The sequence below is a fragment of the Balaenoptera borealis genome, assembly GCF_965194805.1.
Source record: "Balaenoptera borealis genome assembly, chromosome: 1".
Taxonomy (NCBI): domain Eukaryota; kingdom Metazoa; phylum Chordata; class Mammalia; order Artiodactyla; family Balaenopteridae; genus Balaenoptera; species Balaenoptera borealis.
Genome location: NC_138860.1, coordinates 99,878,813 through 99,891,164, shown reverse-complemented (window position 1 = coordinate 99,891,164; position 12,352 = coordinate 99,878,813). Strand labels below are relative to the sequence as shown.

Sequence of the window (12,352 nt, the reverse complement as noted above, 5' to 3'; positions counted from 1 at the left end):
GCGTAGAGTCTTACCCACTGGACCACCAGGGAAGTCCCTGAACTGATACTTGTTATCAAACTTGGCTTCTCTATGGCTTTTGATTCTGACAACTCCATCTCTCCTTTGGCCTCAGGGACGTCAGGCTCTTCTGTTTGTTGCTGTTATTTTTATTTGTTAGTTCATCTTAAATGTTGCCTATTCATTTGTCTTTCATACTTTCTTCTTTCTTTGCACCTTAAAATGAGTTATTATTCCCTAGATTTTCACCTTAGTCTTCTGTTATCCTTACGTTACATACTCTGTGAATTCTATCACAACCATTGCCATAACATCGCCTGTCACCTAATGTGACAGTCACCCTCAAATGAATGTGCTCAACCCAGAATTCACGCCTGAGTCCCAGACTCATATGTCCTATTAAATCGTTCTACCTGGGTTTCTCGCAAGCCCCTGAAATCCAGCATGTCCAAACTTCATGCACCTTCACCCGCACCCCTACTCGTTCCTGTTTATGTTTTACTGAATGACGGCACCTCCATCACTTAAGCCAAAACCTCAAAGGTGCCCCTGACTCCTCCCTCTCTCTCACTATGTTCTGTCTGTGTTAACTTTGACCCTTCCCCTTGAAGCCTCCTCCACTGGCACTACGTCGGTTCAAGTCCCTGCTCTCTTTCAAATGGGTGGTTGTAATAGGCTTCTGATTCATCTTCTGACTTGCAGTCTTTCCTTGCTACAATCTAGTCCCTCGATTGACATCAGAGTTACATCTCTGAATGTAAATCAGATCCTGTCACTTAGACTTCTGGGAGGCTCACAAAAGCTTCAGGTTGTCACACATACCTCGTAGATGCTTCATGATCTGAATTCTGCAAACCTCTCCCGACTTCTCTCTCCACTTCCTCTCAAACAACCTATGCCCTACTTCTACTAAGTTAATTGCAATTCTCAAAATACGTTCTAATATCTGATCCCATTAGGCATGATGTTTTCTCTCCTAGAAGGCCCTTGCTCTCTGACCCACCTGTCAAACCGTCATTCTTCCTTCAAAGTCCAACTCAAGAAACACTCCTCTGTGAAGCTTTCTATGACAGAGGCCTCTTCTCAAGCCATAATTAACTAAGTCTTTATTTGTACCACCTCTGTACCTTCTGCATACTTATCACATCGTATTGTACTTGGCAGATTACCTTTCATTTTCCCCAATAAAACAGTGAACTTTATCAGTGTGAGGGGGGCTGTTTTACATTGTTGAGAGACTCACACTGTATGCAGCTCATGGGATCCATTCAAAAATCTTTGCTGAGGGGCTTCCCTGGTGGCGCAGTGGTTAAGAATCCACCTGCCAATGCAGGGGACACAGGTTTGAGCCCTGGTCGGGAAGATCCCACATGCCAAGGAGCAACTAAACCCGTGCGCCACAACTACTGAGCCTGCACTCTAGAGCCTGTGAGCCACAACTACTGAAGCCTGAGTGCCTAAACTACTGAAGCCCGAGTGCCTGGAGCCCATGCTCTGCAACAAGAGAGGCCACTGCAATGAGAAGTCTGCACACTGCAATGAAGAGTAGCCCCCGCTAGCCGCAACTAGAGAAAGCCTGCGTGCAACAAGGAAGACCCAATGCAGCCTAAAATAAATAAATTAAAAAAAAAAAACTTTGCTGAATTTAATACCAGTAGTGTTTCTAGGTGTAAACAGAACCTACAGATATCAAATCTGTTAAGTATAATAAACTTGTCAGAGTGATACTCTTTTGTTTCTATTTTTACTTTTCCTCTATTAAATAACAACAGTAAAGTATTCTCAAAGTTTCAAACCCCCCACTATAAAATATTTTAATTTTATAAATCCGTGATTTCAAATCATAAGGCATTTCAAAAATGATGTACCCACTAAAATACAGTAGTAAGTAGAAAATATTCAAATTCATACCACATTTATTTAACACATTTCTAAACAGTAGACAAATTAATTCTACTCTACACTATTTTGAAATGGAAAAACATTTCTAGAATTTTTATCTAAGTGTGGTATCCCAGATAAAACTTTTCCTATTTTAAAAAATCATCATGGAACTAAATATACTTTTGAAATTTAAAATATCAAACAACCCAAGAGAAATGAGCGGAAAAAGTTCACTGACTTTCCAAAAGGTCTGGTCATATTTTATACTTTTATAAGTCTGCTTAAAATCTTTTTTTTTTTAACATCTTTATTGGAGTATAATTGCTTTACAATGTTGTGTTAGTTTCTGCTGTATAACAAAGTGAATCAGCTATATGTATACATATATCCCCATATCCCCTCTCTCTTGCGTCTCCCTCCCACCCTCCCTATCCCACCCCTCTAGGCGGTCACAAAGCACCGAGCTGATCTCCCTGTGCGATGCAGCTGCTTCCTACTAGCTATCTATTTCACATTTGGTAGTGTATATATGTCCAAGCCACTCTCTCACTTCGTCCCAGCTTACCCTTCCCCCTTGCCATGTCGTCAAGTCCATTCTCTACGTCTGCGTCTTTATTCCTGTCCTGCCCCTAGGTTCATCAGAACCTTTTTTTTTTTTTTAGATTCCATATATATGTGTTAGCATACGGTATTTGTTTTTCTCTTTCTTACTTCACTCTGTATGACAGACTCTAGGTCCATCCACCTCACTACAAATAACTCAATTTCATTTCTTTTTATGGCTGAGTAATGAAGAAAATAGATATTTCTTGAAAACTGCACCTTTTAAATTCTTCAATCAATATTTGACTATACTAAAGTTACAAGATAAATTATTATCTTCTTTTGGACATGTTTTTAGTTTCATGACGTCTCAGAAACTGACTGCCTAAGTCTTCCTTATTATTTTTTCATAAAATGCAATTTGATTAAGTTGCTTTGAGTTTAGGTCTCATAAATGTTTTAACACATTTGTAAGGAATAATCAGGGTTTGAATTTTTCTGATTTCTCAGTAGAAAATAGAAATGACTAATAATTTTGCAGTTACAGTTCAAGAAATTTAATATACAAGATGTATAAAGCACAGCAAACTCAGAATTATATTTCACATACAGGTAGTAGATCTTTTTAAAATGACATTTCACAAGCATCAGCAAAGCTGATAGACTAATACAGTAAGACATTTCTTTGGAGCAGAACTAATGAGTCTCCCGGTACAGCTATCAAATTAAATTTATAAGACTCTCCACCCTCATTAGAAGACTAACCGTGGAAACCATAAGCTTTGGGGTTATAATAAGAATCACTTCAAAATAAATGTAGTCTTATTATAATTTAGTATAGCAGAAAGCAACACGGAGTGTGACACAATTCTCTTTCGTTTATGGTTATAAGGCACAAATTCTAACACAATTAACCTGTCAAAATTCAAGTGTATTGCAACACTGAGATTCTAATAAATGATTACTGCTAACGACAGAAGACTTGGTTGAAGGGATATTTGTATTTGTTTTGCCTTGTTTTTAAATTTTTAAATTTTTTTGGAGCCAGTTCTGTTTGAAGAACACAAAATGTGACTTTGTGAAAGATACAGAATTATCTTTGCTTAAAAGGAAGAAAAAATTTCCAGCTGTTCTGTTACTTCCCACTTAGCTATCCTCATAATTGAAAACTGTAAGGGGACAGGGCTCCAAACATAAAGTTTCTGCAGCATAGTTAATGCTTCATTAATATTGTGTTGAATTAATGAATGAACAAATAAACAGTTTTAAATTACATACCTGAAGGAGAAGGTGATACTTTAAAACACGCTGCATAGGAACCACAAGCAAATCTCGAAGAGTAAATTTCCCATTATTTGCTCTTTTAGAACATTCCTAAAGAAATTTTATTTAAATTGAATTTTTTTAGTTTTAGCAAAAGGAGTCATAATACAAACATTAAAAGATGCAAACGCCATAAGCAAAACTGCTATTATACAATAAATATTTTGCTATTTTCCTTCTTAACAATCCTTCTTTCTTAAAAATAGGAAGTATCGTCAGTTAAAAACCAAAAGAAACAAACAAAACTTGTAGCATTTCAACTCTAAATAAGAATAAATATGTAGAACTATTTTACACATGAAAATTATTTTCTCTAGGGGTCCTCCAGCATCTTCCCCGCACTTACCACTTAACCTTTCACCAGTCTCCCCAAGCAGGCCTGTGGACCAGGCATCAAGAACAAGCCCCATTCATCAAACCCACTATGTTCCCTCCCCACCATCATGCCTTGGTTCATTCGGTTCTCTCCAACTGCCATGTGCTTGGACTAGTTCCCAGCAAAATTCATCATCCTCTTGAAGAACTATACTTCTAGGCTGTTAGTAATAGTCCCAATCAAAATTGTGCTGTCTCTCTGTGCCTTGTGGGTCTCTTAATTATTGTTGTATATGTATAATATCTTCCCCAATATAGTATGTCTTTTATACCTCTTAAGAATCTAGTATTTGCTGACTAAACATTTGTTGTAATGAATGAAATGGAATGATAGACTCCCAAAATTTGCTAAAGTATAAACCCACTACAGGATTCAAAGTTTTCAAAGCCTCAGATTTTATTTTTTTAATCTCACAATCTCCTTTCTTACAAGTTTATCAAAAAATAGCATTGACGGGTTCACTCTATTGACATTAACTACGACTTTGAGGAAAGTACTTTGAATTTGCAGTGTCAAAGCCTGAATTTAAATCAAGTTTGGCAATTCTTGTCTGTGTGACCTTGAACAAATTGCTTTTCTGATCTTACTGTTTCTCAAATATTCATGGTATCATCCAAAAAAAACAATAAGGTGTCATAAAGATATCTTTTATTTCTGAGCAACCTAAGTCCAAACTCCTCAGACAAACATAACCAAGACCAAGGAATTTTCCCGTTCACAGAAGGGGTTGTATTCAAGAAAATACTCTTTAGTTTCCCTTTTGCCCACACTTAGCTTTTCCAGCACATGGAAGGATATATTATATTATCAGGAGCTATAGAAACAAACACCATTAGCTCCAATGACCATATTGAGTTAATGAGTGCTTGACTACAGCTTTCAAACAAGAACTGGTGACACATCCTGACATGTTAGCTCACATCTTGTCAATTGCTGGGGTTCACTGGACAGATAACTATTTCAAATGATTTCTTGCTTCCACAGATTGTAGCGAGTTCTGGATCATGGGTCTCAAATAGGAGGTCAAACTGTTAATATTATTGTAATGAATGGGTCTCATCTTCCCAGCTGCATTTTAAGTTCCTTGGAAATTGAGGTTATATCTTACACTTCTTATGTTATGCCATCTTAACATAGTGTTAAGAACAGAAATGTTATACATTTAAAATTTATTTTGTTATGTTATGGAAGTCAGTGTAAAACTGTTGGGGAAAAAATTATTTCAAGTTCTAAGTTATAAGCTCAGGAAGTAAAGACACTAACAGCACTGGCATTAGCTACAATTAGGGGGCCGAGACTGAAGTGTAAAGTGCTTATTAGTATTGAAAGCAAATAAAGGGTAGAAATGATTCTTCCAAACATCCAGTCCAGTGCTTAGCCTCAACTCCAATTCTAAGTGAAAAGAATAGAAAATGTAATAGGGATGAGCCAGCTTAGAGAACAAGGTAAAGAGACTCTATTACCCTTCACCCCATGTTATCTTGGTTCTACAGTAGGGGTGAAAAAAAGACAAAAATCATCAAGAATAAAAATAATCACAAAACAGAAGACATGAAGGAGGCAGAGAGAAACAAAGTATAAGGCAGCTTTCCCTCCATCATGCTGGGACCTGGAGAACACAGTTCCAGCAAAGACTATTTGTTGAGGGCTTATAGTAAGTATCTGGTTAAATACTTCCAAATCAGACCCACGGTTAACACAACCAGCATCACCTCACCCTGAGCCTTTCAAACTCAGTCTGAGGTTCTCTCTTTCCCTAAGACTTACAGTGACTACAGAAACTATATCTCTTGAGTTCTAGAGTATGCTCACTGGGCAGGATTTTGACAGTGAGTCTGAAAGAAGGGAGAGTAACATGCAAATAATGCTAAGAATATAATGCAGATTTCATTGACCACTTTCTGACTCCTCTCTTGAACCGGAATTATATATCTTTATTTTTTAAAAAACTGCCTTAATGGTAGCTCTATTAGGAAGTCATTGTGTAAGTTGTTAACTTTTATCTTCCCATCGTGTTTTAATTTGAGTCAAGGTGGCTTACAGTTCTAGACTTATGAGGCTCTGCTCTCCAAAGAGGAGTAGGGACCCTTTAGGCTAACAAGGCTGTAAGGATGGCACTTAGTGGTGACTCAAACCATCTCCAGCCATAAGATCCACATCATCAAGGGATCATGAGAGGTAAGAAAGAAGGATCCATGCTATAAAATTAGTACAGTTACTTGGTAGTCTGTTGATGTGCAAATTTTCTCACCAATAGCTCCCCTTTGTGGGAATTATTTTATTAAATCAGACCAGATATGCTAAACAGTGAAGGGGTTCTGATTTGCAAATCATCTACCTCTTCTTCTCTGTTCATCACCCGACCTCAATGCTAAACCCAACAAAGAGCAGCAAGGAGGATATGAGAGAGCCAACCAAGCCACACACAGAAGAGTTGACTATACATCTCTACCTGAAATTTAAGAAGACCCATACATATGGATAATATATTTGAGATGACAATTCATATAACATATAAATAATCATTTTTCAAAAGTTTTTTTGAAAGTGAAAACTCTTCTTGTGGGGGAAAAAAAAAAAAAAAAGATGTACCAAAAAAAAACAGACCTAACAGAGTTTCCAGACTTATTTTCCATTGTTACCATGTGCTTTATTCATACTAACCTACTTGCCATTCCTCAAACTTTCCTGATTCTTCTGGTCAAGACATACCAATTCTTCCAGAATGCCCTACATGGACTCTCATCTATCAAGACTCACCTCATTCTTCAGTGACTTAACTCAAATGCTCCCTCTTCAGATAAATCTTCCGCAGTCTAACTACACTGAAGTGATCACTCAGTCTTACTCATGGAGCCCTGTCAAAGAGTGCTTATCACATACTACTTAATCTCATCATATGTGTGCCTGTCTTGCCTTCTTATGGGCAATATCCATGCCCTTTTTACACGTTTTCCCCTAAATATCTTTTGGCCACGCCACGCAGCATGTGGGATCTTATTTTCCTGACCAGGGATCGAACCCACGCCCCCTACATTGGAAGCGCAGAGTCTAACCACTGGACCACCAGGGAAGTCCCAATATCTTATATTTTTAGTAAACAGTTTACATCTACATACTTATTATCTCACATACATCTTACTCATCCTGTACCTTTTACTACCCTGGGCAAATTGCTCATGATCTCTCTGAACATTGGCTTTCTTATCCATTAGATAAAAAAATTAATTGTATGTATCTCACAAAGTCATGAGGATCTAATGAGATAATGCATGTAAAAAAGCCATAAATCTTCTATCTTACTACTGTTATTATTACTGCCACATTATTATTTTATAGAGCTATATATTAAAATATTTTATGAAATTACACTTAGAAGTCATGGAAATTTGCTGTTGCATAGATCATGAAAAGAATATGTTGTTTTTAGTTTATTTTACTCTGTCATATACACACAAAAAATAAACAGGCACCTCTAATTTCAGTTTGACATCTTCTTTTGTCTTAGAAATGTAGTCTAAACTAGAGATGGCCGACTCCACTCCACTGCAGTACTGCCCATAAATAACCAACCTGAAAGGAAAAGAGACAGAGGAAAAAATCTGAGGACAAAAAGGCAAGAATAAAGTGGAAGAGGAAATTCACCTATTTAAAACCACAGTTGGGCATAACCAAAGCAAATCTCACTCATCCTGCACCTCTTACTTTCCAGGTAACCCTGGGCAGATTACTTATAATTTCTCTGAACCTCAGCTTTTTCGTTTCTTTTTAAGACACACCACACATACAGTTATAGAATGAAAGTCACTCATATTTACGGTATTAAAAATGACTATTTTTAATTTCCAAATATGAATGGGATTGATTCCATGCATGTTTTTATAGTAGGTAGATTTTACAAACTGGCTTAATGACTGTTAATATTGTTTGAGGGCATACAATAATCAAAAACAAAATTAAAAACTTCTGTTCAAGTTTCTATTAGAGATCAACTTTTACACTGCTCAAGCTCACTCAGGAACAGTTTTATTTTCTACTACAGTTTCACTGTAATCACTACTTACAACTCTACTCATTAATAAACCTCCTACTCCCTCCCCCTTTTTAATTAAGAAAAATACATTATCTGAAAAGTGGGAATGAGAGGGCTGAGCTGTGTTGGTTGGGAGATAACTCATATTGCACGGGGTCTGAGCCTGCTTCAGGAAGGGTATCTCTGGAGATAACTCATATTGCACGGGGTCTGAGCCTGCTTCAGGAAGGGTATCTCTGGAGATAACTCATATTGCACGGGGTCTGAGCCTGCTTCAGGAAGGGTATCTCTGGAGTAATACCGATTTTTGCAAAGAGCCCGGTTAATTTATTGTTTCTTTTAGCCCTCTACTGGAAAAAAAAAAAGCACTACTGCATTAATATTTATCTAATGTTGATGTAAGCAATTAATTAGCCACTTCTTAGTACTAGGAACTATAGCGCTTGATTTTAGAAGAGAGCGCTATATTTTAAGCAAAATTCCTTGGTACTTCTAATTCATGTGAATTGTTCAGAAGTCTTTTTTCAAATTCAGAAAGGGAAACTGACTTTGGCTGTGAATGTAATACTCCAAAATTCAGAATTATAAGATATTAGAGTTGGAAAAAGCACTACGTAGCACCTAATCTACCCCTAACATTTACAGATGGAAAAAAGGAGGCTCAGAGAGTTAAAATGACTCCCTGAAGTCTACAGGACTCAAGAGTGACAGGGTCTGTACAAGAACCTGCACCTTCTGGTTTTCAATGCAAAAGTCTGAACCCTTCTTTTTTTTCTTTTTCTTTTTTTCTTTCCCTGATACACATATAGAGGTCAACCACCACCCAGAAATTAACTGCCCCATGTTCTAATTACTGCCCAGACAGTATCTTAATGAACCATAGTAATAGCTACTTATGAGCAATTTTAATACTAACCCTCACTATAATTACAAACTAATAGCCACAAAATTTAAAATCCAAAAGTTACCTTTCCTTGTAGTTAATGAAAACTTGATACAAGTTCTGGTCGTTTTTATTTACAATGGAATCATGAATCTCTTGCATTAGGTCCCGATGAACTTTTACAAGTTCCTTAGAAAAGAAAACAGTGGCAAAGCAAATTAGGAACCAGAACCAAAAAAATCACCTGGAGCCCAGAATCCCTATTGCTGCCACACTTGCCATTCAAGGATATGCTGAATGCCCTCAATATATAAACCTGCTACCATCAGTAAAGAGGAAAAAACGGAGGGGAAAGAAGAGAAAAGAGAGAAGGGGAAGGGGAGGGGAGGGAGAGAGACAGGCCGTGTTCATGGAAAATAGTAATTTCAGATCTGACTTGAAATGTCAGTGTCCTGTGGAAAAAGAAATTCTCTCTCTAGTTATTAAAGGGTAATTTATTCCTTGTACAAAAATATGTACAGTTCATTTTCATCTTATAATCATTTTAAATTTTTAAATAAAACTATCCAAGTGCTTAATGTTTTACTGACAGGATAAAGTAATGATTCATGTCCTTGAGACATAAAAATGTAGATTTGTACTTTGGTCAATTAGTGGTGTCCTGGAGCTAAGCTAACAATAATCAGACTAAATTACTTGAAACCAGCCAACTAATGTCATAAATAAGCAGCAAATAAATTGTAGTAGGCAGTTTACTAGGGAAACTCAAAAGTCAGAATTTCACATTTTTCCTGATAAGCAAGTAATTTTCGGTCAGACAGTAAAATACATGTCACAGCCAGGAAATGAGGAGGTCCGAATCAAGGTGCCAATTCTCCCAGGATCTCTTCCCGTGTACCTTGGAGCACACATTGATGCAGGGCATGCCCTTCCTTAGGAGGTGTTAAGTGAAACATGAATATGTTGGTCCTGTCACTTTTTTGAGGAGCATGGAAAAGCTATTAGAATAAGGACTGTCAAATGGGTCCTAAGTTACAGTGAGCGTATTTAGGTGGTTCAAGATCCTCATCTTCCTAAAATGTGTGGTTTGTTTTATGCTAAATATTCATTTGATATTGGGATCTTTTTCTTCCTTCTACATTACAAATCAGTAAGAATGTCTTCATTTGGCCAAAATCAGGAACAAGGACAACATGCCATAGCTAAACTGGTGCAAAGCAACACTAAACATAAAGGAATCAAAATATTAGAGACTTTACAGGTGATACAAGCAAGCCGGTACATAAAAGCTTATATATTGTATATAAGAGCTATATATTAAAACTGAGGGACTACCCTGGTGGTCTAGTGGGTAAGACTCTGCACTCCCAATGCAGGGGGCCCGGGTCTGACCCCTGGTCGGGGAACTAGAGCCCGCATGCATGCCGCAACTAAGAAGTCCACATGCTGCAATGAAGGTCCTGTGTGCCTCAACGAAGGTCCCGTGTGCCGCAACTAAGACCCAGCACAGCCAAAATAAATAAATTAAATAAATAAATAAATATTAAAGAAAAAAAAAACCTGAGGCCAGTTCTAGAGGTCTAAGAACTTGAATCTTGCCTAGCAAGACCTTACATGGTATTGCATTTGGCTTGCCTCTATGCTTTTGGGTAAATATCCTTTTAAAATTGTCAGATAATAAGGTACCCTGAAATTTGAAATGCTATATAAATGTGAAGAAAAGCTCCTCACACCTTACCATTAAAATAGACCGTTATATTGGGCTTCCCTGGTGGTGCAGTGGTTAAGAATCCGCCTGTCAATGCAGGGGACACAGGTTCGAGCCCTGGTCCAGGAAGATCCCACATGCTGTGGAGCAACTAAGCCTGTGTGCCACAACTACTGAGCCTGCACTCTAGAGCCTGCAAGCCACAACTACTGAGCCCATGTGCCACAAGTACTGAAGCCCGTGCGCCTAGAGCCCGTGCTCCGCAACAAGAGAAACCACCACAATGAGAAGCCTGGACACCGCAACGAAGAGTAGCCCCCACTCGCCGCAACTAGAGAAAGCCCGCACAGCAACAAAGACCCAACACAGCCAAAAATAAATAAATAAACTTATTTATTAAAAAAATAAAAGACTGTTATATCATAAGGAAGCAGTGTATTTCAGAAATGGGAGTTTAGGCTGATGCAGCCAGAAGCAGAAAACACCAAAAAGCAGAGGCCAAGGAAGTGCAGGAATGGAGGGAAGTGGAGGAGACAGATGGAGCCAGGACTGTGTCTGTAAGATGAGGTTGGGGGGCTGGAAGAACAATAGAGCAGGGAGTGGGGAAGAAGGGGATTCCCACAAGAGAAAGAGACAGTAACACCAGAGATTAACTGAGACTACCTTGTTGTGACAAGCAGTTAAGTATAATACATCAATCTTATCCTTTTGCGTTCAGCGTACATTCTGACTGACTTTTGGTTGACAATATGACTTACTAGTTATTTCCAAAAAATAAGACTATAAGAACTCAGGAAGCAGAAAGTTGGGTTAAAATTCTTTAAAAATACAATAGAATGTTCAAATAGGGACCCAATAAGAAAATGAGGATTTTTATAGAAGTGTACCACAATTTTAGCTAGCATATTTTTACTTACAGGAATGTTGATGAATACTGAATCAAATTCGGCTGCTGTCAGAAATCTTTTTAATGGTGCCATGAAATACTACCAGGAGAGAAGAGAAGGGTAATAATTAAGCACAACTTATCCTAATCTATAAAATAGTTTTTCATCAATGAGCAATAAATATTACTGAAAGTTAATCAGTATTATGAATACCAAGAAAAAAGCAGAAACTATTTTCTCTACTGTAAAGATTCTATATTTGAACAGAGATATAAAGATATAAATACAAGTTAATAAATTTAAAATATAAAATAAAAGATTTGGGCTATAAACCCTTCTGAAAGTAAGAAAAAAAGGAAGAGAGAACACCATTGGCCGAACTGGCAAAAAATGGCAACCTTCTGGAGATATGTTTGAGGACTAATTCAAAACATCCCTCAAATGTTCTGTGAAGATTCTAGATCCCTGAGATCAATAATTTGCATATACAATTTATGGATCATTCCCCTTCATTCTTTGAGAATTTTAGTTCCTGGCCTACCATATCTCTGGCCATTACTACTCCCATCTTCATTTTTGGTCGTTATCAGTATCTGCGCAGATGATCCTTCCAATAGCCTGGCCTCTCGGTTCCTTGAACTCCAAAAATCTGTGCCCCATCCTAGCTCAGGTCCTCTTGTGGTCATAGCCCAAGACCCTGTCATTACCAACAACT

General features: G+C 37.6%; 1 protein-coding gene across 19 annotated transcripts in view; it reads right to left on the bottom strand.

Moving 5' to 3' along the window:
- The window catches only part of VAV3 (vav guanine nucleotide exchange factor 3), a 513,627-nt gene that overhangs the window by 313,002 nt on the left and 188,273 nt on the right, over window positions 1–12,352 (bottom strand). For all 19 annotated transcript variants that reach the window (XR_014242136.1, XR_014242137.1, XM_082383492.1 and 16 more), the window contains exons 7-10: window positions 11,668–11,736; window positions 9,128–9,231; window positions 7,600–7,699; window positions 3,706–3,801 (exon numbers count right to left, since the gene is read on the bottom strand). Coding sequence is in view for 17 of the 19 variants with exons in the window: in XM_082383492.1 (XP_082239618.1) it covers window positions 3,706–3,801; window positions 7,600–7,699; window positions 9,128–9,231; window positions 11,668–11,736 (369 nt within the window). In the remaining 2 variants the exon portion in view is untranslated. The remainder of the gene's footprint in view (window positions 1–3,705; window positions 3,802–7,599; window positions 7,700–9,127; window positions 9,232–11,667; window positions 11,737–12,352) is intronic.